This window comes from Oryctolagus cuniculus, chromosome 6 (genome assembly GCF_964237555.1).
Source record: "Oryctolagus cuniculus chromosome 6, mOryCun1.1, whole genome shotgun sequence".
Classification (NCBI taxonomy): domain Eukaryota; kingdom Metazoa; phylum Chordata; class Mammalia; order Lagomorpha; family Leporidae; genus Oryctolagus; species Oryctolagus cuniculus.
This window is the reverse complement of record NC_091437.1, coordinates 37335631-37361141: the sequence shown is the minus strand read 5'-3', so window position 1 is coordinate 37361141 and position 25511 is coordinate 37335631. Positions and strand designations below refer to the sequence as shown.

The window sequence follows — 25511 nt, the reverse complement described above, 5'->3', positions numbered from 1 at the left end:
TTACGGGGTGGCGGGCATGCGTCTCTCCTGGAAACCTAAAACTCCGTGTGGCCAGATGTGATTGGTGAACTTCGAGCTTGGAGTCCCAGGAGGTACTGGTGAGCAAGGCAGTGCTTGGGAACAAAGCCCCTGGAGTCAGCTCAGCCCCACCCATCCCGGGGTGGGCCTAGGAAGCTCCCCCAGGCATCTGCAAAAACCTCACAGGGTCACGGTAAAAACCAAGTCTCACAGAAGAGCACCCGGCCCAGAACATGAGCTTGGCATCTGTAATAAAATGCTGAGTCCTGGCTGCATTATTCCTAGCCATCAGGCAAGCAGATGTGAATCCAAACAGCCTCTAGGTGAGTAACACACAAAAGCGAAGATTCACCTAAGCAAATAGTTTTACGGTGTTCATTTTATCTAAAACCACTACTTAAAAAGGTACAGTACAGGCCGGCGCCACAGCTCGCTAGGCTAATCCTCTGCCTGCGGCACCGGTGCCCCGGGTTCTAGTCTCGGTTGGGGCACAGGATTCTGTCCCAGTCGCTCCTCTTCCAGGCCAGCTCTCTGCTGTGGCCCGGGAGTGCAGTGGAGGATTCCCAAGTGCTTGGGCCCAGCACCTGATCAGTGCAGTGCGCCCGCCATAGTGGCCATTTGGGGGTGAACCAACGGAAGGAAGACCTTTCTCTCTCTCTCACTGTCTAACTCTGCCTGTTAAAAAGTTTTAAAAAAGAATAAAAAGGTACAGCACATATTGTGTTTGTTTTTGTATGTACGCCTCGTTATGTATAAGGTATTTGATCAATGTATGTGCTTTTCCAATGTGTTTTAATTGGGAAGAAAATGGTAGGAATCTGCACTAAATCCCTAACATGCTTAACTGGCCAGACCAAAATATACCAAAGCCCCTCTCCAGAGGTTCCACACCTGCCCCCGTGGTGAACACACGAGCTATGGGTCTGCAGCCTCAAGAGCCACTTCCTGTCCCACTCCTCCTCTTGTTCACTATGGTAAGTTCCAAGATGGAATCCTCACAGCTCAGTCCAACTGCTAGACCATCAAGGGGTACTCCACACCCACACAGGGCAGACTAGCCCTTTTAGCATGAAGGCAGGACACAGTAATCTATGGGATTTATTTTTAACCCCATATTGGACTAAGGGAGATCCCTACTTTGCTCAGGGTATCCAATCATACAGAAAGCCTCTTCTGTACACCTAATGAAATAATCCCGAGTCTCCTTTAGTCTGTTCAGCAGTGAATTAAACAGTACTTTTTGTCCTATTAGGTGTCCAGTTGGGCTTTCAAGATGATATGGCCTTATGCAATGTGTTGGGGGAAATACACCTGCTTTTGCTATTCTTCTATGACTCAAACCATGCATTTCTTGGATATCTGTTACAATTATCAGGTATCAGTGAAGCCATCTGAATTTGGTGTTACTACCTGCACGGAATTTTCTTAGTTCAGAACCTAAGTTGGCTGAGGACACTCTTCTCCAACCTCTCGCTCCATTTTACTCCGTGCAAGTCTTCAAAATGGCCCAGGGGACCCTATGGAGGTGCAGCCTCCTACAGCCCACTGCTCCTACTGCACACTGCAGCCACCTGCTCTTCCCAGCACACACAGCAAGACCTGCTCAGACCCATGTCTGGCTGCTGCTTCTGCCTGCAGAGTTCCTTCCCAAAGCTGCAGGGCTTTCACATCTTTACTCAAGTGCACGGTCCCAGCGAGACCTCCCCGGCCACCTGGTACGAACAGGCACGCCCTCACCTCACCCGGCCTCCCCGTGCTTCACGGCATGCACGCCTTCCTCACGTCGGCCTGTTTCTCAGGTCTCCCCCAGTGAGAACGTGAGCTCCACGGGGACAGTAACTCCGGCTTTCTTAAAGCACTATCTCCCAAGTGTCTAAAAGCGCACCTAGCTCAGGTTCAGGCTACCTGTTGAATGAGTAACTGAAATGCCAGGCTGTGGTAGAAAAAGCCACTTGCAGGTCTGGAGCTGTCCGCCCTGCGGCCACCACAGTGGCTGAGCGGCACTGACCTCCACGCTCCTCAGAGCCAGTACGTTCTCTTCACTCCTCTGAGCCATTTCCACCGTGGGGGCCACCCCGCAGATGCCACAGATCATGTCGTTGTAGTCCCGGACAGTGAGGCACTCGAACGCCCAGTAGCCACTGCACAGCAGCTCCTGCAGCTGGCTCAGCTCCTCGGAGGTCAGAGTCTTCTCTGAAAGAAAACCACGAGCACGCAGGGGGTCACAGAAAACCATCTGGAAGCCACCGGGGCAGGCTGGGAAGAACAGCACCCCCCGCCTCCCCCTGGCCAAGAGCGTTTCTCTCTAAAGACAGCCAAAGAGCACCAAGAGCACCGACCTAGCTGAGCACCAGGCACCAGCCTTCCAGCGCTCAGGCGGCCATTCACAGCCAGTGACAGCTGCCTGTGTTCAGCGCCGCAGGGCACCTGCTGTGTTGAGGGCTCTGCGTGCTATCGTGCTGGATTCAATTCTTTTTTTTTTTTTTTTAAACAGGCAGAGTTAGAGAGAGAGAAAGAGGTCTTCCTTCTGTTGGTTACCCCCCAAATGGCCACTACAGCGGGCGCACTGCACCGATCTGAAGCCAGGAGCCAGGTGCCCCCACCCTCCCAGGTCTCCCATGCGGTTGCAGGGCCCAAGCACTTGGGCCATCCTCCACTGCCTTCCCGGGCCACAGCAGAGAGCTGGACTGGAAGAGGAGCAACCGGGGACAGAATCCGACACCCTAATCGGGACCAGAACCTGCGGTGCTGGCGCCGCAGGCGGAGGATTAGCCTAGTGAGCTGCGGCGCCGGCATGAATTCAATTCTTTATGAACCAGAAAGTATTATTATCTTCGGTTGGTAAAGAGAACAACAGAGGCACAGAGTGCAACAGGCTCACAGTTTCACTGCCACTAAGTGGCAAAGACTCAAATGCAGGAGCGTGTGGCACCAGCACCTTTGCTCTGCTCCACCTGTCCTTGCAGCAGGCAGCGTTCGGGTGAAGGGCAGCTTGTCGGAAGGGGCTGGGGGAAAGCACACATAGAGAAGAGCAAAGGCACACACATTCTCTGGATAGTCCCGGCGTGAGCTGTGTGACTGGTAACAGACATCCACAAGTGGCGTATTCACCAAGAGTCTGACGGACAGGCAGAGTCCAAGTCTACCTCATAACCTCTTGCTAATAGTCCTTGGATGCATGCTCGTATCTTCCACAGTGAGCATGGCATTTATAAAACTCCAAAGGAACAGTGCCTTAGCAAGTCAAGAATTTCCAAAATATCAAGCTCCTCCCAAAACGACTCTTTCAACTGAGGCCGATCACGGGGAATTCACAGGGAGGCTGCAGAACATTGGTAAGGAAGAGAACTGTTACCTGTCTGCTCCTGCACTGACTTCAGCACAATGCTGATGCACACTCTGGGGTCCTCTCCCACCTTGATTTGGTTTCGGATTGCAAAAAGCAAGTCCAGGCTCACCAGCAGTTTGTTCCCCACATTAAAGAGACCTGCAGGTTACAGAGGCAACAAGGAAATTCAGCGTGACACACAGAACGGCAAACATCAGAAAACAAACGAAACACTCCGCAATAGGGAACCAGGTAATTAAATGGGGGTTAACAGCAAATTGTACATCTTTTTTTTTTTTTTTTTTTTTTGACCTGTTCCAGGTGCCAACTCTTCTCTCCCAAGGCAGATCACTGACCTCTCTCTGCTTACCCTCAGCCTAGTTACTTCATTTGCTGCCCCAAGTGCTGTTGCTTTCCCTTCACTATTAAGAAACTCATGGGTGAAATGTCTGAGAACCTCTGAAAATGCTCAAATTTTTAAAATTTATTTATTTGTATGAAAGGTAGAATTACAGAGAGGCAGAGACAGAGGCTGAGAGGGAGGGAGGGAGAGAGGCAGAGAAAAAGTCTCCCATCCACTGGTTCACTTCCCAAATGGCTGCAATAGCTGGAGCTGCATCAATCCAAAGCCAGGAGCCAGGAGCCTCTTCCAGGTCTCCCAAGCGGGTGCAGGGGCCCAGGGACTTGGGCCATCTTCTACTGCCTTTCCAGGCCACAGCAGAGAGCTGGATAGGGAGTGGAACAGCTGGGACTTGAACCGGTGCCCATATGGGATGCCAGCACTACAGGTGCTAGCTTTACCAGCTACCACAATGCCAGCCACCAAATTACGTTATCTTTGTAGAAAGATTAAAGTGACCTAACTTTATCCTATACAGCTCCTAACATTGAAAACAGCAACAAAGTAACATGGAGCACAGCACCTTCCCTTTCTCCAACCAATAAAAAAGGAAACATCTCTCTCCTAGTAGATCCGTCCTCAGGACCGAAGTATGGCTCCTCCACACCTCATGCAAGGACATGAGGCAGGAAGCAGGAATAGCCTTTAGCCCAGCTCTGTGCCAAAGCCATAGCAAAGGCTTAGCATCCCTATACCAAATCCCTGAACAAAAGAAACAGAGGAATTAAAACACAACTTACAGCAAAAGAGGGCGGTTTTTACACTCCTATAAAGTATCCCACACAAATGTGCACAAAAGCAAATTTGAGTTCCTGGTAATCCAATGATGTGAGGACTAGGGAAGTGCTTTCTAAACAGGAGCCCAAGGGCTGAGACCACCAGTATCTCAACTGGAGAGCAAAGCTCTGGTTACATGGAAATTAAAATGACAATAAAACCTAGGTGTCCAAAAAGCTATCCTATACAAATTCAAAAGGCAATTGGTAAGACATCATTAGTCACTGAGGAAAGAAAAATGAAGACCCCCAACAAGATAACCTCTATACACTCTTTCTAGAATGACTAAAAACTAGCAGCAATAAAAGGAAATACTGATGCCAACATGCAGAGCAATCTCTCACATATTGGTAGAGGGAGTGCAAAATGGTATCTTTGGTAAATGGTTGGCAGTTTCTTGTAACATTAAAAATAAACTCACCGCATGACCCAGCAATGTGACTCCTAGGTATTTACCCAAGAGAAACGCAAACTTAGGTACACACAAAAGCCTTAACATGAATGTTTGCAGTGGCTCTATCTGCCAAAATCTGCAAATGTTCCTGTATCTACTCATCCATTAATGAGTGATACACTGGTGTATCTGCACAATGGAGAACTATTCATCAATGCAAAGGAACACATCGCTGAGAAATATACCACCATGGATGACTCTCTAAGGACCCTGTTTAATGAAAGAAGCCAGACTCAAAAGGCTATATATGGCGCTGGCGCCATGGCGCAGTAGGTTAATCCTCTGCCTGCGGCACTGGCATCCCATATGGGGTCCGGTTCTAGTCCCGGTTGCTCCTCTTCCAATCCAGCTCTCTGCTGTGTCCTTGGAAAGCAGTAGAAGATGGCCCAAGCCTTTGGGCCCCTGCACTCACATGGGAGACCGGGAGGAGGCACCTGGCTCCTGGCTTCAGACTGGCAAAACTCCGGCTGTTGTGGCCATTTGGGGAGTGAACCAATGGATGGAAGACATTTCTCTCTGTTTATCCCTGTCACTGTCTGTAACTCTACCTCTCAAATAAATAAAAAATTTTTTAAAAAGGCTATATACTATTACTGCATTTACTAGTCATTCTTGAGACAAGAACAACATAGGGTTGAAGAAGAGATCCAACAGGTGCCCCAAGTTGGGGTGAGTGGTGGGTTTGCTGACTAAGCATGATACAAGAGAATGTTTCAGGTGAACGCATTGTTCTGTTTGTATGATGGCAGTTACACAGCTTAGTACATCTGTCAAGACTCACAGAACTATATAACAACCAAAGAAATCTTAGTGTAGCTAGGTATACAGGATTATTAAAAACGTAAATTCAGAGCCGGCGCCGTGGCTCAATAGGCTAATCCTCCACCTAGCGGCGCCGGCACACCGGGTTCTAGTCCCGGTTGGGGCGCCGGATTCTGTCCCGGTTGCCCCTCTTCCAGGCCAGCTCTCTGCTATGGCCAGGGAGTGCAGTGGAGGATGGCCCAGGTGCTTGGGCCCTGCACCCCATGGGAGACCAGGAAAAGTACCTGGCTCCTGGCTCCTGCCAGGATCAGCGCGGTGCGCCGGCTGCAGCGGCGGCCATTGGAGGGTGAACCAACGGCAAAAGGAAGACCTTTCTCTCTCTGTCTCTCTCTCACTGTCCACTCTGCCTGTCAAAAAAAAAAAAAAAAAAAAAAAAAAAAAAAAAAAAAAAAAAAACGTAAATTCAAAGAGAATCAGTAACAAATATTTTGCATCTTCAGCACTCAATCCTACATCTAAAATAACATCAAACTCTCCCAACAGTTAGTACACAGTGAGTGCTAGAAAAACGCTCAATGCTGATGAAGGCTGTGATGAAAAGCATCAGTGAGCAGTGGTCCCATTTTTGAGCATTTGTCCAAAAGAAATAAAGATTCCATTAACAACAAGAATGTTCACAGCAATCACACATCCCTTTAAAAATGGTCACATAGGAGCAAGCATTTAGCCTGGCATGCTACATCAGTGTGCCTGGCTTTGATTCCTGGCTCTGGCTGCTAACTCCAGCTCCCCACTGATGCAGATGCTAGGAGGTAGCAGTCATAACTCAAGTAATCAGGTTCCTGTCACCATAGTAGAGATCTGCACTGTATTCCCAGCTCGTGGCTCTGACCTCACACCAGCCTCTATAGCCTTGAAGGCCACTTGGGGAGTGAGTGAGTAGAGGCGAGCAGGAAAATAAAAAACAATTAAAAATAATGAAAAGGTCAGAGAATTTCCCTGCTTGGTGGCCTAAGAAGATGTCCATGGTACACTAAATTTAAAAAACATGCTAAAATGACACCCAGCACAACCCCACTTTTATTCAGAGAAACTATAAACCTACAAATACTTCCAGAACTCCTTACCTTCTGCATAGACAACAACACATCAAGAAGAATGAAGGGTACACTGTTAAGTTTTCATCTCACAGAAGTAGGACTACCACTGAATTTTAGTTTTTGCTACCTACCTGCTTACCCTTTCCAGTTTCTCCACAATGAAGAGCCACAGACCTTTAAACTATGAGTTAAGGATCCAAGGTAAGGGCACCAATACTTGGAAGATAAACATCACCTCCTGAGGCTGCGACACTCAGGAGGAGCCCCTCTTTCTCAGAAGCCTCATCAAGAGTTTTGGCGCTCAGAGGACTACCGACCACAGAGGCAGTTCTCAAGTCAGCTGTGTGGTGCTTTGAGGGAAGAGAAGGCTGGCACGCACCTGTGTAGATGTCCATGAAGCTGTGCAGGGCCAGACAATGGGGGTTCAGACACATCTTCACCTGGGCGGTCACCACCTGCAGCCGGCTGGCTGTCAGCAACCAGCACTCCTGGGGCCCAGCCAGGGAGCTAGTACCATAAACATCACCAACAAAAAAGAGAAGGGAAATCAACCTCTTTATAAGCAGTTCTAGGACTCAGTGACCAATGGCAGAATTCTCATGATTTTAATGCAACAAGCAAATAAGGTGCTGAACTTGGGTTCTAAGGTTTTTTGCGTGGGTGTTTCCATCTTGTTGGAATCTAGTCCATGGACTTCCCCCTATGATTAACAGAACTCTTATTTTATGTTAACAAATCGCACCCAACTCTCAAACCCAAACACTATGCTGGGTCTAAATGCAAACTGAATCCGAAACTGGTGATACTTTTAAGGCATCTTCAGCATAAATGATACCATGGTTGCACTTGCAGCAACGATGAAGATAAAGAAGGCCTAACAAAAGCAAAGAATCTCTATAGTTCAGAGCCCCAACACAGTCTGAAACAAGGGACTATACGAGCTAAGTGGCATGGAGCAGCCAAGGGCAAGGCAAAGGGTGCTTACTTTTTTCCCCCTTTGAATAACGGGCTGCTACAGAGAAGGCACTGCGTGGATGGAGACTCGTAATAATTCGACCAGGAGGTCTGCTCAATGGTGACTGTCTCCTCACTCACGTTGGACAGGATAAGTCGAGAGCTATTGAGTTCATGGATCAAGGCAAAGACCTCAGCCAGCTCTGACTCATTCTCAGGGATCTGCAGCACTTTGCGCAGCAGCTGCAGCGTGGACTGGCGCTGGATCTCCCTCTGGGCTGTACTCAGGGGCTCTGTGGCACTCAGCACATCTGGGAGTGGTGAGCTTGCCTCCTGGGAAGAGAGTGAACAGATCATCAAACACACAAAGCAGAAACAGCCAGCCAGCTACAGGCTTAAACAATGAAAACCTCGGTTCCTGATCAGTGTTAACTGTCTCTCTAAACTGTAAGGCCTATATAGACCTCCTGGAAACTGTCAGCCCCCATTCACCACGGTGGGGTCTGGACGGTAACAAACCCCGATTCTAGTTCTGGATATGCCATTTAAGAGCTGTACCTGGGGAACCCAAGGCAACTGACTTCATCTTTCTGAGCCTCCATTTGCTCTTTGGGAAATGGGGAAAAAATACTAGTAATTTCCTAGAACTACTGTACAGATTACATTACCAAGTAAAGCACACAGGGCTTATTATGTGACAGACTATGTAAATCAGAGTTTTGATAAGTAAACAAGTATCTATACTGCATAAACTATTTGTCTTTAGGGACACACACTGTGGTACAGCACGTTCAGCTGCCACTTGCAGTGCTAGCATGTATGAATGCTAGTCCCAGCTGCTCTACTTCCAATCCAGCACCCTGCTAATGTGCTTGGGAAAGCAGTGCAAGATGGTCCACGTACCTTTACCTCTGCCACCCACATGGGAGACCCGAATGGAGTTCCTAGTTCGATCCTTAGCCTGGCCCAGCTACAGTCACTGCAACCATTTGGGGTGTGAACCAGCAGGTTAAAGACCTCTTCTTCTCCCTCCCTCTCTATTTTTTTTAAAGACATATATTTAAAAGGCAGAATTAAACAGCTAAAAAAAGTATTTGTCTTTAATTCTTTATGGCTTTCAAGTTCAAGGGATTTACACACCTGCCAGATCCAGGAACAAGGTTCTAAAATACTCTTTAAGTAAGGACAGGTGCTTCTCAGAGACCTCTGCAGTGCAGTCTCCTCCCTGATCCCCCTGCTAACGCAGCATGAAGCCTGCCCTCGGGTGCTCCCTGAGCCTATCTCTGCACTGCAGACCATCATCTAAACCACTGGCCTTACTCTTCAGTGAAGGTGAGGTCCCTGCTCACTTACGGCCCTTCAGCGTGAGGCTGGGCAATAACAGATGCAGATTCAGATTTGCTGGCCCTGTCAGGGGCTGCTTTGTAGAAATTAATCTCTTAGTAACACAAGGGAAGCTTTTATTAGTTCCTCATTGGATAACTTGTTTCACTGTCTGGAGTGGTTTGGTTACTTATCTTTCTCATCCACTACACTGAACTCCTCCAAGGACAGGTCTGTGTTCTCTTCACCTCTGAAAGCCTGGTCCATAGCAAGCAGACCATCAACAGACGCTAGCTGCTAGCTGCAAGAATGAACGAACAGACGGCTCCAGAAGAGCAGGCTGCCAGTCAGGCGTTCCCGGTCACAGCTACAATGAACCACGAGCAGGAATACTATCTTTTGACTCAGAACCAGAGATGAAGGATCAAAAGGACTGAAGACCACTGCAGCCCAGAGATGCTGTGGTTTAGTAACAGCAGGAGACAAACTGTCTAACATGGCTGGCCACCAGAGGGTTCCAAAAAGCAACACACACAAATGCCTCTGGGTTTCTCATCAGAGCTTTATTTAGTGGAACACAGTAATTACATGTATTTCTCCAAACTGCACAGTGAAGGGATGTCTAAAGACGAGCGTCTTGGGGGTGGGCCGCTATCAGTTAACCAAAGACAGAGAGATCTAACAGTGGCATTTGAAATCAACTGGCAGGAGATGCCTAGACAATTTCTGCCTGACCAGGGAAGTGAAGTGAATTCATCATACTAGATCTGCAAAGCAACACCCACTTCCATACTGCAAACCACAAAGAACCAGAATGAAATGGAACGAAAAAGACGTGCAGAGCATCTACCGACACAGACCTTAATCTCATCCTATAATTACGGAGCAACACAAATGATGTAGGCAAGCTCCAGAGTTAGAAGGTTGGGGGCAGGGAGAGAACAAATACAAATACACCAGCCCTGCAGGAGGTTACAATCTTCCTGAGATGAGAGATGTCTACACAGACTGGGACGATGCTATGGGACAGGCACACAGTAAGTGCACTGGGAACCCAGCAGACAGCTCACTTCCTTACAAAAGATGTCTACTGGAGCAAGAGAAACTGATGGAAGCTACACATCCGATCTGCATGCAATCTCATGGGTTTGAAGACTCCTCGAGGCTCAATTCTGATTCTTCACTAAGGCTCCTGGTTCTAACTAGAGTGCAATGCCCAGGTCTAATCTACCTTGCCTCGTTTTACCAATGAGGAAGCTAAATCAAGACAGGCAGCTTCCAACTCAAGGTCACTCCCAGCCAAGTCTCTTAATTCCCAGTCCCAGTGTTTTCCCACTAAGCTACTAGCATGCACCTACTCTAGTTCTACTTCTTTTTCCTGAGGACAATAACCTCACAACACCACCTCAAGCACCGACACAGATCTAGAGAGATTTCTTCTCAGGAATATCCCCCTCCATGTTCAAAGAAACTTTTTGAAACTATTTGAAGGAGTAACAGAGACAGAGATCTTCCACTTGCAGGTTCACACCCCAGAGAGACACAACGATTGGGGATGGGCCAGGCTGAAGCCTGGAGCTTCATCTGGGTCTCCCCCAGTAGGTGGCAGGGGCCCAAACACTTGGGCCATCTTCCAGTGCTTTTTCCAGGCTATTAGCAGAGAACTGGCTCAGAAGTAGAGCAGCTAGGACATGAACCAGTGCCCAGATAGAATGCTGGTGTCACGCGTGGTGGCTTTACATGCTACGCCACAACACCAGTCCCTGCAGACAAACGTCTAAGCTTGAAGCAGCATTCCCAAATCTTTCTTGTCCTGTTCACTCCCAAACCCCCATTAGTCTCTTTCCTGAAATAACCTTCCTGCAGGCCTCTCCCTGGCCATCTGCCACTCAAATCGTATTTTCCTTAACAGCCCCAATCCCTGCCACCCTCTGCTCCAACCAAACGGAACACTCTTCACTTTTGCTCATGCTTGTCCTTGTTTATGGCATGCCTCTCTTTTCCACCCAAAGCCTGCCTGCCTTTTGAGGTCTGGCCTAGCCCTGGAATGGCCAGGCTCCATCTAGGATCCTGACCTGTTCCAAGTGCCAACCCTTCTCTCTCAAGGCAGATCACTGACCTCTCTCTTCTTACCTTCAGTCTAGTTATTTCACTTACTGCCTTAAATGCTGTCGCTTTCTGTTCACCATTAAAAAACTCATGGGTGGAATGGCTGAGGCCCTCTGAAAATGCCCAATTTTTTAAAAGATTTATTTATTTATTTCAAAGGTAAAATTACAGAGAAGTAGAGGCAGAGAGAGAGAGAGGTTTCACTGGTTCACTCCCCAGATGGCTGCAATGGTTGGAGCTGCACCGAACTGGAGCCAGGAGCTTCCTCTGGGTCTCCCACATGGGTACAGAGATCCAAGGACTTAGGCCATCTTCTACTGCTTTCCCAGGCCACAGCAGAGAGCTACATCAGAAATGGAACAGCTGGGACTTGAACCAGTGCCTATATGGGATGCCAGCACTGCAGGCAGTGGCTTTACCTGCTACGCCACAGCGATAGCCCCGAAAATGCCCAATTTTAAAAATCCTAAGGAGCCAAGTGGAATATATTTTACTGTCCAAGTACTCCGGACCAACTTAAGAGCAGATTTGCCAAGACTGCTAAAGGTTAAAGCTTTGCAACAAGCCTGAGCCAGCAACAGTGACCTAATCTACAAAGTCTTGGGGGTGGCATTCTCTTAACTATTCACTGAAAGGATAAATCAACTTACAGGTCCTGTACCAGGCTTAGAGGTAAGAGGATGCAACCCCTTCATCCTGCCTTCTTCCAAATCCTATGTTGCCACTGCCCTCAGTGAATGAACTCTTAGTTCTCAGAAATTACAATATGTGGATGCCATGGTTTCAAAGTCCCCTAAATTTCCTCTGTTGGAAACTTAATCCTCAAGTCATATGTTAATGGGATTTGAAAAGCAGACCCTCTGAGAGTCAGTTAATGCATTACTGCAGGAGTGACTCTGTAATACAAGTGAGCTCTCCGGTAAGCTTGCTCTGTCTCAACGTGTGATGCCCTCACCATATCACGATGTAGAGAAAGGACCCTTACCAGTGCTAAGCAGATGTCAGTGCCAAGCTCTTGGAGTCCCAGCCTCCAGAACAGTAAGCTACACAAAGCTCAATTCTTGGGGTTGGCAGTGTGGCACAGTGAGTTAAGCTGCCACATGTGATGCCACCATCCCATATGGGCAGTGGTTCGAGTCCCAGCAGCTCCATTTCCAATCCAGCTTCCCACTAATGTGCCTCAGAAAGCAGTCAAAGATGGTCCAAATGCTTGGCCCCTGCCACCCCTGTGGAAGACCAGGCTGCAATTCTGGACTCCTGGCTTTAGCCTGATCCAGCCCTGGCAGCTGCGGCCATTTGGGGAATAAGCCAGCAAATGGAAGATCAAGTAAATAAAATAAATCTTTAAACAAACAAACAAACAAACTTCAATCCTTTACAAATCATCTGGTCTCAGGTATTTTGTCACAGCAATTCAAACAGACTAAAACACTGGCCAAGTTCCTCCAGTAGACACGGAGGCCCAGAAGAAGGAAATCAATTGCTTGGGTTCAGAAACGAATCTGGTTCTAGTTCTGATGCTATTATCATTATATTAGAAAATCTTTTTGTTTCTACTAAAATAGTTCACTCAAAGAGCTCCGGGCCAGGGAATGTGTTTGAGGAAGGAACTCACGATAGCCTTGGTGGTTTTCTCAGTCCGGTCTTTGGCAAGGTTAAAACCACAGCTGGGACAGATCCGAGGTTTGTGCCGGTTGGTGTAGACATAGCTGCAAGAGGGATTCTTGCACTTTCCCCGGCCTCTTGAAGTAGCCAGGCCCAAATCCTAAAAGAGTAAGGCAACATTCAGTTCTGCGAAACTTAAGCCTTGCCAGAGCCCAGAGCCAGCTATCAGTAAATCAGAGTGGCAACCACAAACCTGAGGTAGCCCAACTTCTAAAGCAAAATCCCGTTCTTGCAGCTAACCCCTTCCCATTTTAACACAGGCTGTACTACCTCTGGCAAGGAAGCCCTTCTCCCCGTGTGAGACAAGCTAGTTGAATCTCCAGGGTCAATATTAAAATGCGTTTAAGCCCTGAATAAAGACAAACTGTAACAATTGGACTAATTAAACTTGCAGCTTGAGCAACTAGGCTCTTCCAATAAGTTAGTTCAATGAGCCAAAACAAAGTTCTGGGCAGTTCTCACCAGATGCTAAATCTAGTGGTCACATGTAGCCAGAGCAGGTGGGAAGTGAGGGTATGGAGGTAGTCATTAGGTCATTAAGAAAAGAAACCTGAGCTGATCTCTATGATAAGGAACAGCTAATTCCTTAAGGGTCAGGCCAGACTCGACACTAACCAACCATACCATATACTGTCCCATTCCCTAATGATTCCTCACCAGTGCCAGATGCTTGTTTGTGATTGAATGAGTGGCCTTTTCTGAACCTGTCTGCCATCATCAGGTAAGAGCTTTAAAAATACAGCTGCACTCTCAACAATCTTGTCATCTTACTCAAGTCAGTCAGAGAAACTTCCCCAAGGTATCTGATCAGTTGATACTGCACAGATGTCAACAGAAACCCCAAATATAAAAAAGCAATGCAGCATGTTGCAGGTGGTAAAACTGAACACCAGAGAAGGCAAGAGGCTTGCCCAAGGTCATAAGGCAAGTGAATCCTGACAACCAGGTCTTACAACTGTCTAGTATTTAATCTACCATTCCACACTGCTTCCTGTGTTAGAAGATGACCCCAGAGTCACATATAAGTTTATGGGATGTTAATGGGCTGTTTTAAAAATAGGGAAGGGGGGCCGGCACTGTGGTATAGTGGATAAAGCCACCACCTACAGCACCGACATCCCGTATGGGCACTGGTTCAAGTCCCGGCTGTTCCTCTTCTGATCTTGCTCCCTGCCAATGGCTGGCAAAAGCAGCAGAAGATGCCCCAAGTGCTTGTGTCCCTGCACCCAGGTGGAAGACCTGGAAGAAGCCCCTGGCTCCTGGCTTCAGACTGGCCCAGCTCCGGCCAATGCGGCCATTTGGGGCATGAAACAGTGGATAGAAGGTCTCACTCTGTCTCTCTCTCCATATTTCTGCTTTTCAAATAATAAGTAAATCTTAAAAAAAATAAATAAATAAAAATAGGGAAAGGGGAGAAAAACTCTTGTAGGCATTACTAGGTTAAACAAAGTTAAGTTCTATATGAAAACAACAGAATGTGACTGTTTCAGGGAGGAAAAATGCAACACTATCTAAACTCATTCATGGAAAACACTTTCTAGGCTAGTGGGTTCAAAGACCACTGAATGCTCAATCTGGACTGGATTCTCCTGTCTGTCTACTCTCAAAAATACCCTGATATCAATTAGCCTATGGCGCTGGCACTGTGGCATAGCAAGTAAATCTGCCGCCTGCAGTGCCGGTAGCCCATATAGGCGCCGGTTCGAGTCCTGGCTGTTTCACTTCTGATCTAGCTTCTGCTATGGCCTGGGAAAGCAGCAGAAGATGATCTTTGGGCCCCTGCACCCATGTGGGAGACCTAGAAGTAGCTCCTGGCTGCTGGACTCAGATCAGCACAGCTCCAGCCGTTGTGGCAACTGGGGAGTGAATCAGTGGATGGAAGACCTCTCCCTCTGCCTCTCCTCTCTCTGTGTAACTCTTGCAGATAAATAAATAAATCTTGAAAGAAAATCACCTAGCCTATGCTTTACAGGCATCCACTGGGGAAAAAATGAATCCAGCTAGCAGATTCTCCTGGCAGCCATCACTTCCGTCAGTGATGAGACCATCGGTGTTGATGATCTTTACCCAGCCCTACTCTCAATTCCAGCTACCACCCGCCCTCTTCCCCAGCCCCAACAAAGTAAAACCATCTCCACGTCAACCCAGCAGCAGGAAACACACTTACCAGAGTAACAGTGCAGCTGTACTTATATGGAGGAAACATGTCAGGCTTGACTTCCACAACTTTCACCCCAGACGTCCTGTTGCATGGACCACTTGGTAGCTGTAAATCAAAGGGAGTTTTAGTCTCTTCAAACCCTGCCTAAACTCCCGAGGTCCCACGTGCTGAAACAACTTGAGGAAACAGTTTCTTGGGGAACTTGGACAGCCATGCTCCAGATGAGCCCTCTGGACTGCCAGCCCACGGGCTGAGTGGCACGCAAGTCCAGGGCTGCTACACCATGAATCAGATCCACAGCTATTGTTAGGTAATCAAAGTATGTAATAGCTATACACACAAACACAGAGCTGAACAATGTGGTCAAAGGAAGAAGCTGGAAGGATTCGTCACTAAAACATCACTGGGTGAGAAGACCATGGCCATCTACCTCCACCATCTCTCTGTCTGTAATACCTTCAAGTGTTCTAAAAGGAATGTATATATCATTTATATAACTAAAAAACAAAGACAACATAAAACATTCTAAATTAAAATTATTCTTTAATAGTACAGTTGATATTTAGGATATAAGATTTTAGGTACCTGTTAACTAGTTTAAACTAGCAAAAGGGCTTGATTTTTAACAAATGCCTAGTGTCTACCCATCAAAAGGCAGCTACTTACAAAGAAGCCTTGGGGACTGCCCAAGTAGGAGTAGACATAAAGGGATTCTGAGGACTAGAAACCTACAAGCTACTGGGGTTGACGTGACACCTTCCTTCTATCCCACATGCCCTCACATACACTCAGAGCCAACACCATATCTGGGGAGCGAACAGAACAATCCTCAAAGAGAAAGCCCACTGATATTCTTCTCAGTCAATTCAAAGATATCAAACACAGAAAGTGACCTGACAAAGAGCACAGGGTAAGGGAGACGGCAGACAGGTTTTCCTATTCCAGTGGGGGCTGTACAGTTTTCAAAACTACAGGCCACAATTCACTGAGGGGGTCCTTACATTAATATAAGGGTTTGAAACCAGCATTTTGCAAATGAGAATGGGAAACTCCAAAGTGACTACATACGATCACGGCAGGGCTTCACTAAATTGTTAATGTTTATATGTTTACTGGCCTGTGATGTAAAAATGCATGTGATGGGGTTGGTGCCGTGACACAGCAAGTTCAAGGCCGGGCCTGCAGTATCAGCATCCCATATGGGGGCTGGTTTTAGTCCCGTCTGCTCTACTTTTGATCCAGCTCCCTGCAAATGCGCCTGGGAAAGCAGCAGAGGATGGCCCAAGTGCTTCAGTCCCTGAACCCGCATGGCTGACCTAGAAGAAGCTCCTGGCTTCAGATCAGCTCAGCTCTGGCCACTGCCGCCATTTGAGGAGTGAACCAGCAGATGAACACCTCTCTATCTCTCCCTCTTTCTATAACTCTTTCAAATAAATCTTAAAAAAAATGCACATGTTACAGGGAATTCTGGTAACTATGCTAGTCATACATGGAAACTAACAAAAATCTAAGAATAGATGCAACTGAATGCATGAAATTTTGGCATCTGGAAAACATTTAATAATCATTCATTAAACTGAATGGAAAATATAGGCCACAAACTAGTCCAAGGAGGAATGTTCACACACAGACTATCAGCAGAAGTCAGTTCGGCATGGCAAGATCACCAGGGACCATCTCTCTCCTTCACCTGAGTCTTCCGCAACAGCCATACATTTATTTTCAAAAGGAGGCTACAAAGACATGATGACTAAATGCAGTGTCTGATCCTAGAATGGACTCTATACAGATGGGGGAAAATGCTATATTAAGAACTTAACTGGGTAAAACTGACAAAACTGAGATGCAAATGGGAAATTAAAGTAGTGAATCGGTGTTTCAGTACAACGTCCCTATCCTTAAGAAATATACAAAGAAGCAGTAAGGAGCAAAAGCCAAGTAATTTACCCTTTAATTAAGTGTACTTGATACACACAGTGTAGATACATATGACACAGCAAAACAGGCTGGTGCACTAACAATGCACGTCTCTGGGCAAGAGTTGAAGGCACTATTTCAAGCATTACAACTTTTTTCTAAGTTACATATTATTTTAAAATAAAAGCTTTAAAAATATATGCATCCATTTTATTAAAAAATAGTCATTCACATTAACTTCCCAAGATCTACCAGTGTAAGAACCGGGCTCTGTCCGCCCCTTGCCTGCGGCTTTGACACATTAAATAGAAGCAACCAGGCATCCACACAGATCCCCTTGTGGGGAAGGGGTCTTACCTTCACCTCACTGGTGCCAGGGGGCTGCTGGATGGGCTGGCCCAGCTGCTTCAGCGTGCTTGGCTTCAGGCCGCAAGTCCTCACAGAGGGGCTCTTATCTGAGAGAACCAGGGGCCCAACAAGTGACTCATGTGCATTCAAAGTCTCCTCAAGGTTCCCATCTCCCTTTACCACCCCTTCGTGCCCTGTCTGCGCCCGCTCTTACCACTCAGGGGAAAGGCCTGCCTGGTCCTGGGCAGTCCCACGCTGCTGCCTCGTCCCACATTAGCTGGGGCTGGCAGAATCGCTCTCATGGGTCTTGCTGCAGCCAGCAGTGAGGGCTTGCCCCGTGCTCTGCCTTTCAGCTCTGGGGCTCTGGGCAGGTCAACCCTAAAAAATCAAGAAGGAAAACCTGGAAATCCTGGCCTGGGAGATGAAAACCAAAGTGCAACCTGTCAGGCTTTAGACAGATTTCAAGTCAACCACTGTAGAACTGTGTGGCCTTGAGAAAACATCTCAATCCCATGTTAACGTCAAGTTTCCAATACATAAAAAAGACAGGAATCACCAAACTTTACGGGGTCAATATAAGGACACAAGAGAACTGTATCCATGGCGTACAACACCAACAGCTACTGCAGTTATAATAAATCATCCAGCCAAACTACAGCAAGTATTTAATATGTACCAGCCTCCCACAGGAAGGCAGCTTCAAGAACCTGGAGAACACAGTTGACATTTTCTGTAATGGTGAGCACAGGGGCCAGCGTTGCAGCACAGTACATAAAGCCTATGTATGACATCAGCATCCTACATGGGAACCGATTTCTATCCAGGCTGCTCCACTTCTGATCCAGCTCCCTGCTAATGGCCTGGACAAAGCCACAGAAGACAGTCCAAGTGCTTGGATCCCTGACACCCACAAGGGAGGCCAGGATGCAGACCTAGGCACTGGCGTCAGTCTGGATCAGCCCTGGCTGCTGTGGCCATCTGGGGAGTGAACTAGCAGATGGAAGATTTTCTTTCACTCTTTGAAATAAAAACAAAATCTATATTAAAAACAAATACACATTTGGGGTCAGTGCTGTGGCGTGGCAGGTGGCAGCTTCACCTGCAGTGCCAACATCCCATGTGGGCACCAGTTCGAGTCCCGGCTGCTCCAATTCCGATCAGCTCTCTGCTGTGGCCTGGGAAGGCAGTGGACAATGGCCCGAGTGCTTGGGCCCCTGCACCTGTGTAGGAGGCCTGGAGGAGGCTCTTGGATCCTGGCTTTGGATCGGCATAGCTCCGGCCAGTGCAGCCATCTGAGGAGGGAACCAGCAGATGGAAGACCTCTCTCTTTCTCTCTCTCTCTCTCTGCCTCAGCCTCTCTGTGACTCTGCTTTTCAAATAAAATAAATCTTTAACACACACACGCAAAATCAGTAAGCACAGGTCCTGTCTCACAGAAGGCCTCAATTAACTTGTGCTGAAATGATTCACATGTCCCAACCAACAGGTCTGCACAGCCTAATTCTTTAAGGACACAAACCAACTCCAAAGTATAGTGCTAAATAAAAAACTTAAAATTTGAAAACAAAACCAAAAACCAGCAAGGTATGTTAATGACACACACACCTATTTATCTGTACATCCCTGACATATCCCAAGAAACACAGAAGCCTAGGAATACCGTCTCTGGGAAACGGACAGCCGAGCGTCGCACAGAGGGAGGTTTCATCCTTGGACAGTCCCACACCTCTTGAGTCTGAACCACGTGGACAGACTGCTTATTCAACAACAAAAGTTAAAAACCCTAATTTGAAACTAGAATGCTAACCTGTTACCATTCGGAGGTAATTCTTTGCTGCGGGAGGTCACCCTATGCAATGTAGGGTATTTAGCTTCCCTCCACATGCCTCTAGATGTCAGTAGCACATCTACACCCCAGTTCTAACAACCAAAAATGTCTCTAAACATTGTCAAAATATCACCGGGGGGAAAAACTGTCCCCTGCTGAGAACCAAAGAAATAAACAAATAAGGCCTTCAGTTACAAGAACACAACAGCTTCTGGGAAGGACTGCAAGTGAAGCCACTGAGGAAGAAAAGAGGAAATGAGGGGTTGCACTTAACAACTTCCTACTTGCAAGGCACTAGCCTACGTGCTTTGCACACAAGCTTTTTCAGTCTTTACAGTCAGCCTGTGAGAACAGACATTAAAAGAATTATTTGAGAGACAGAGACAAGAGAAACAGAGCACGAGAGCTCTCATCTGCTGGCTCACTCTCCTAAATGGCCACGATAACCTCTGGGGCTGTGGCTGAAGCTGCAAGCAGAGAACTGGATCCAGGTCTCTTCCATGTGGGTGGCAGGAGCTCAGTCACTTGAGCCATCACCACTGTCTCTCAGGAAGGGAGGAGGTTAGCGTCATGAACTGGAGCCAAGTACTGAACCCAGGTACTCCGACATGGGATACTGGGCCAAATGCTTACTCCAGGATAAGACTGTTTAATATGCAACTCAAGATATTTTAAAGAAAACTGAAGTCCAAGGCACAAGGTGACTACGTCCAAGGTCACACAAAACCCAGGTATGGTCACAAGTAGAACCAAGTTCTCTGACCACCAGGCCAGGACTTTATACAGGGCACTATAACAAGACTTCTTTTTCCAAATCTAGTATCTGGGATTGGTAACTCATTTTATAACACTGCCTTCAGCCTGGGCCAGCAAGACTCTCATAACTGCTATGGAGAGCTTAACCTGCTGTCTGCAACACCAGCATCCCACATGGGCACCATTACGAGTCCCAGATGCTCTGCTTCCAATCCAGTTTTAAAGCATCCGGGAAAGCAGCAAAGGATGGCCCAAGTGCTTGGGCCTCTAGAGGCACTCACATGGGAGACCTGAAAGAAGCTCCTCCTGGCTTTCGCCTACCCCAATCCTGACCATTGAAGCCATCTGAGGTGTGGACAGTGAATGGAAGATCTAACTCTGCCTTTCAAATAAATAAAACACATCGAAAAGGAGGGGAGGGGAGGGGAGGGGAGGGGAGGGGAGGGGAGGGGAGGGGAGGGGAGGGGAGGGGAGGGGAGGGGAGGGGAGGGGAGGGGAGGGGAGGGGAGGGGAGGGGAGGGGAGGGGAGAGGAGAGGAGAGGAGAGGAGAGGAGAGGAGAGGAGAGAAGAGAAGAGAAGAGAAGAGAAGAGAAGAGAAGAGAAGAGAAGAGAAGAGAAGAGAAGAGAAGAGAAGAGAAGAGAAGAGAAGAGAAGAGAAGAGACCCAGATGCGTTACAGGCTAGCACTGTGGTACAGGTTAAGCTGCTACCTGCGATGCCAGCATCCCATACTGGTGTGCTAGTTTAAGACCCACCTATTCCATTTCCAATCTACTTTCCTGCTAATGTGCCTGCTAAGGCAATGGAAGATGGCCCAAGTACTTGGGCACCTGCGTGGCATGTGGGAGACCAAGATAGAGTTCCTGGTACATGGGCTTCAGCTGGCCCAGACCCAGCTATTGTGGCCATTTAGGTGGATGAGCCAGCAGACAGAAGATCTCTCTCTGACCCTCCCTCTCTCTGTTGCTTTCAAATAAATAAATCTTAGAACCAAAAGACCTGTGTGAAGAATGTAACACAGGTGCATGGACAGCACAGTGGAGAAGAAAGGCATGTTCTTAGGAACCATTAACTGGGTCCTGCTGCCTCTCTCAGGAATTCTCTAGACATGGGCCAAAACAAACACGGCACCTTGCCTCAGCTGCGGTTCTAAACGCAGCCCTAGAACACAAACACACACAGACTTACCCGGGAGGTTTTTTAGGAACAGGGAATGGACTGGAGGTGCCGGTGCCCTCTGCCAGCAGCGGTATGTCTGGTCCAGGACTGTCGCTCTCAGATGCACCAAGAGAGACCTCAGGCTGCACACCACTCTTGACGACTGGAGTCTTACTGACTACTGCGCCATGATTCTCAGGTGCTTCCTTGACCAAGACGTGGGCATCAGAGATGATCACCTCCTCCCACTCATTCTCCTCACTTGCTTTTGGAGGAGCTACATTGAGGAGCTGGCTTACAGCTTCCGAGTTCTCCAGTGTCAGTTTGGAGGCATTTTCCTTAGAGGAATTTTGCTCAGTGTTGACAGGCTGCTGATTCCTTTTAACCACAGAGCCTTTGGAGGAGACACCAGAAGTCAATTCCACTTTGACTTTGGCTGGCTTTTCCTAGAAAAAATAAGAATATCTTGTATACGTAAGGTGTTTAAGAGTTAACAACACTATTCACAAATATTCTCTCATTTGATCCTCTTCATAATAACGTATGGGCAACAAACAAGAAAACTGAGACCAGCTAACTTTAGGTCCCAGGTATAAAAGTCATATGAATCAGGGCCGGCGTTGTGCTGCAGGGGGTTAAGCCACTGCTTGTGACACCACACTCCCATACTAGAGTGCTAGAGTCTCGGCTGTTCTGCTTCTGATTCAGCTTCTTGCTTATGTGCCTGGAAAGGCAGCGGAACATAGCGCAAATACTTGGGTCCCTGTCACCTATGTAGAAGACTAGGATGGAGCTCCTGGGGTTGGCATGGACCAGTCCCTGCTATTGCAGCCATTTGGCAAGTGAACAGCAGATGGAAGGTCTCTCTCTCTCTCTCTGCCTTGCAAAAAAAAAAAAAAAAAAAAAAAAAAAACCCTGCTAAAAGTCTCCTGATGCCAGGTCCCATTGACTACAAGTACTGACGCCACATTTAGCATAAAGCCATTCTCTTCCTAACACCTTTCCAACTGGCCTGCCTCTGCAGGTTTTACCAAACAAATGCTGGAACTTTTTGGCTTGAATTTTGATTGTTGCAAGTATATAAATGTGCATACAGAACAAGGCCAGCAATCTACCACATTGGGTCTAAATGTCCAAAACTGTTTAATTTGATGGTCCTTTTATGAGATTAAATTAATCACAATATGGTCTCATTCTCACACAGAACTCAAAGCTTCCAAGTGCCCCAACCTTTAAGCCTTCCATTGCTAGAAGCCAGGCGAACCCATGGCCCAACCACGGGTGTCAGCTCCACCGCCACTCTAATGCAATTTGATACTCCTCCTTCCTTGCCCGTCCCTCGGCAAAGGCTTAACAGGACCTGTTCCTGAACACGCGCCCTCTCTTGATCTCTCTTACACTCTCTTCCTTGCTCTTATCCTTTTGCCCTCTCCTCTTGGCCCGTCGGGCCTCCCCTACCTGACCATGAACCAATACTCTAAAAATAAAAATTTTTTTGAAATGTAGAGTTATGTTATGGGGGGGGGGGGGGAGAAGAGGGAGAAGGAGAAGGGGAGAAGGATTGATTGATTCCATCCCCTGGTTTATTTTTTAAATGGCTGCAATGGGCAGGGTTGGACCAGGCTGAAGCTAGAAGCCTAGAATTTCATCTGAATCTCCAACGTGGGTGGCAAGGATTCAAGTACTTGGGCCACCTTCTGCTGCTTTCCAGGTGCATTAGCAGGGAGCGGGATTCGAAGTGGCAGCCAGGACTCGACTGGTGCCCAGAAGGGATGCCAGTGTCTCAGCCCTGGGAATACCCTATCTTTCTGACCTAGAGTCTTACAAACCAATCTTAAGAATGTCTTACACATGTCAGATACTTTGCACTCGCTCAAATGAACTCAAGATACATTAATGATGTGCTAGAAACAGTCAAACTCATTAAAAGCATCAACTGCAGGGGCGGCATCTTGGCACGAAGGGTAAAGTTGCCACCCGCATCACTGTTGGGCACCAGTTCGTGTCCCAGCTGCTCCACTTCTGATCCAGCTACCTGCTAGTGGCCTGGGAAAAGTAGAAGACAGTCCAAATGTTTGGGCCCCTGCCACACACATGGAAGATAAGTCTTTGTCACTCTTTCAAATAAAAAAAAAAAAAAGCATCAGCTGCTATGTCATATAGATCTATTTAAAAAAAAAAAAGATTTATTTATTTCAAAGGCAGAGTTGCAGAGAGGCAGACACAGAACTTTCACCTTCTGGTTCACTCCCCAAATGGCCACATCTGTGAGGGATGGCCAAGGCCAAACCCAGGTGCCAGAACCTCCATCTGGGTATCCTTTGTGGGTGGCAGGGGCTCAACTACTTGGACCATCTTCTTTTGCTTTCCCAGGTACATTAGCAGGGAGCTGGATCAGAACTGGAGCTCATATGTGATGCCAATGTCATATTCGGCAGCTTAACCTGTGGTGGCTTAACCAGATGTGCCACAATGGTGGCCCCAGATAAGATATATATGTTTAAAAGCTCTTGGCCTAGGGCAGGTGTTAGGTATAGTAGCTAAGATGCTTCTTGATACACAGCATCCTGTACCAGAACACCCAGGTTCACGTTCTAGATCTGCTTCCTACTAACACAGACCCCCACTCCTGCGGAGGGAACCAGCTGGTAGGTCCCTGCCACCCACATAGGAGATGTGGACTGAGTTCCTGGCTCCCAGATTCGGCCTGATCCATGTGCATCATGCGAGGCATTGTAAACTATAATAGAACACACAAGCAGCATTCTAGTGAGGCTCGACATCACTCCCAGTTAGTTATGTATTAGGGCAAGCCTCATCTGAATCCCCATCTCCATTATGAAATAACACAGGGATGGGCTCTTAGTGTTTGTCAACAGGAGCAAGACAGCATTTTGGGTAGCTCAATGCTTCACTGCATGTGTTGCAGAAAATTGGGCACTTGTGGCTAATGCTATTCATGTCAACGTTATCTCCTAGTCACTGACTACCAAAAACACATTTCCACAGTCATCTGGGCAGCGTACTTTCCGGGTTAAGAAGCGGTATCAGATAACCTTCAAGAGCTCTCCAGTAAAGGATTCTCAGATTCTAACACACTAACGGCCCATGAGGATGAGTAAACTGCACAGAACTGATTTACTGCTGGAGAGGAGAAAGCAGAAAACAAATGACTAAATGCATCGCTTACAGATCTTTGATCGAAACACTACCAAGTATCAGACTTTGTTTTAAATGCTTATTTCTTTTCTTTTCTTTTTTCTTTTTTTTTTTTTTTACAGGCAGAGTTAGAGAGAGAGAGAGAGACAGAGAGAAAGATCTTCCTTCCATTGGTTCACCCACCCAATGGCCACTACGGCTGGCGCGCTGCACTGATCCAAAGCCAGGAGCCAAGTACTTCCTCCTGGTCTCCCATGCAGGTGCTGGGCCCAAGCACTTGGGCCATCTTCCACTGCCTTCCCGGGCCACAGCAGAGAGCTGGACCGGAAGAGGAGCAACCGGGACAGAATCCAGCGCCCCAACCAGGACTAGAACCCGGACTGCCGGCGCTGCAGGTGGAGGATTAGCCTAGTGAGCCATGGTGCCAGCCTTACTTATTTTCATATACATAAAAGGCAGAGTGACGGTGCTAGAGACAGAGATCTTCCATCCACTAGTTTATTCTGCAAATGCCTGCAACAGCCAGGACTGAGCCAGGCTGAAGTCAGGAGCCTGGAACTTCATATACATTCATGCACATTTCCCACATCATCTCCCTGATGACTGCACATGACTCAACCTACTCTTCTCAGATACTGCTCATTCTGTTAAGGTTTATTTATTTATTTGAAAGGTAAAGTTAGAGAGAAGCAGAGACAGAGAGAGGAACAAGGGAAAGGTAGAGGGGGGAGGGAGAGGGGGAAAGAGGGAGAGGGAGAGTGGGAGGTGGGAGGGAGAGGAGAAGAGGGAGAGGGGGAGGAGGAAAGATGGAGAGAGAGAGAATTTTTATCCATCCGCCTGTTCACTCCCAAAATGGCTCCAATGGGCAGTGCTGGGCTGATCTGGAGCCAGGAGCTTCTTCCAGGTCTCCCACGCGGAGCAGGGGCCCAAGCATTTGGGCCATTTTCCACGGCTTTCCCAGGCCATAGCAGAGAAGTGGACAGGAAGAAGAGCATCCAGGTCTTGAACCAGGGCCCATATGGGATGCTGGCACTGCAGGCGGTGGCTCCACCTGCTATACCACAGTGCTGTACCCAGATGTTGCTTTCTTTCAAGATGAAAAGTGGATGTAACCAGCGAGACCTCAATTATTGCCATGAGAGCCTAGGAGAAGGAAGCCTTGCACGAAAACAGCCTTCTACAGGATCTTTTGTTCCATCTAACTCACTGGGAGCTATGCCACACTGCCTGAGCCAGCTTTAGCCAGCACGAACTCTGCAACAATACCAGAAGAGGTGAGTCATTTCCTGATCAGC

At 47.6% G+C, this 25511-nt stretch overlaps 1 protein-coding gene across 3 annotated transcripts in view; it reads right to left on the bottom strand.

Moving 5' to 3' along the window:
• HMGXB3 (HMG-box containing 3) overlaps positions 1-25511 on the bottom strand; it is a 55621-nt gene that overhangs the window by 7096 nt on the left and 23014 nt on the right. For all 3 annotated transcript variants that reach the window (XM_070076305.1, XM_008255250.4, XM_017341188.3), the window contains 9 exons: positions 21088-21503; positions 17531-17694; positions 17326-17423; positions 15058-15156; positions 12841-12990; positions 7825-8126; positions 7219-7346; positions 3374-3505; positions 2027-2211 (listed from right to left, as the gene is read on the bottom strand). In XM_070076305.1, the coding sequence (XP_069932406.1) occupies positions 2027-2211; positions 3374-3505; positions 7219-7346; positions 7825-8126; positions 12841-12990; positions 15058-15156; positions 17326-17423; positions 17531-17694; positions 21088-21503 (1674 nt within the window). The remainder of the gene's footprint in view (positions 1-2026; positions 2212-3373; positions 3506-7218; positions 7347-7824; positions 8127-12840; positions 12991-15057; positions 15157-17325; positions 17424-17530; positions 17695-21087; positions 21504-25511) is intronic.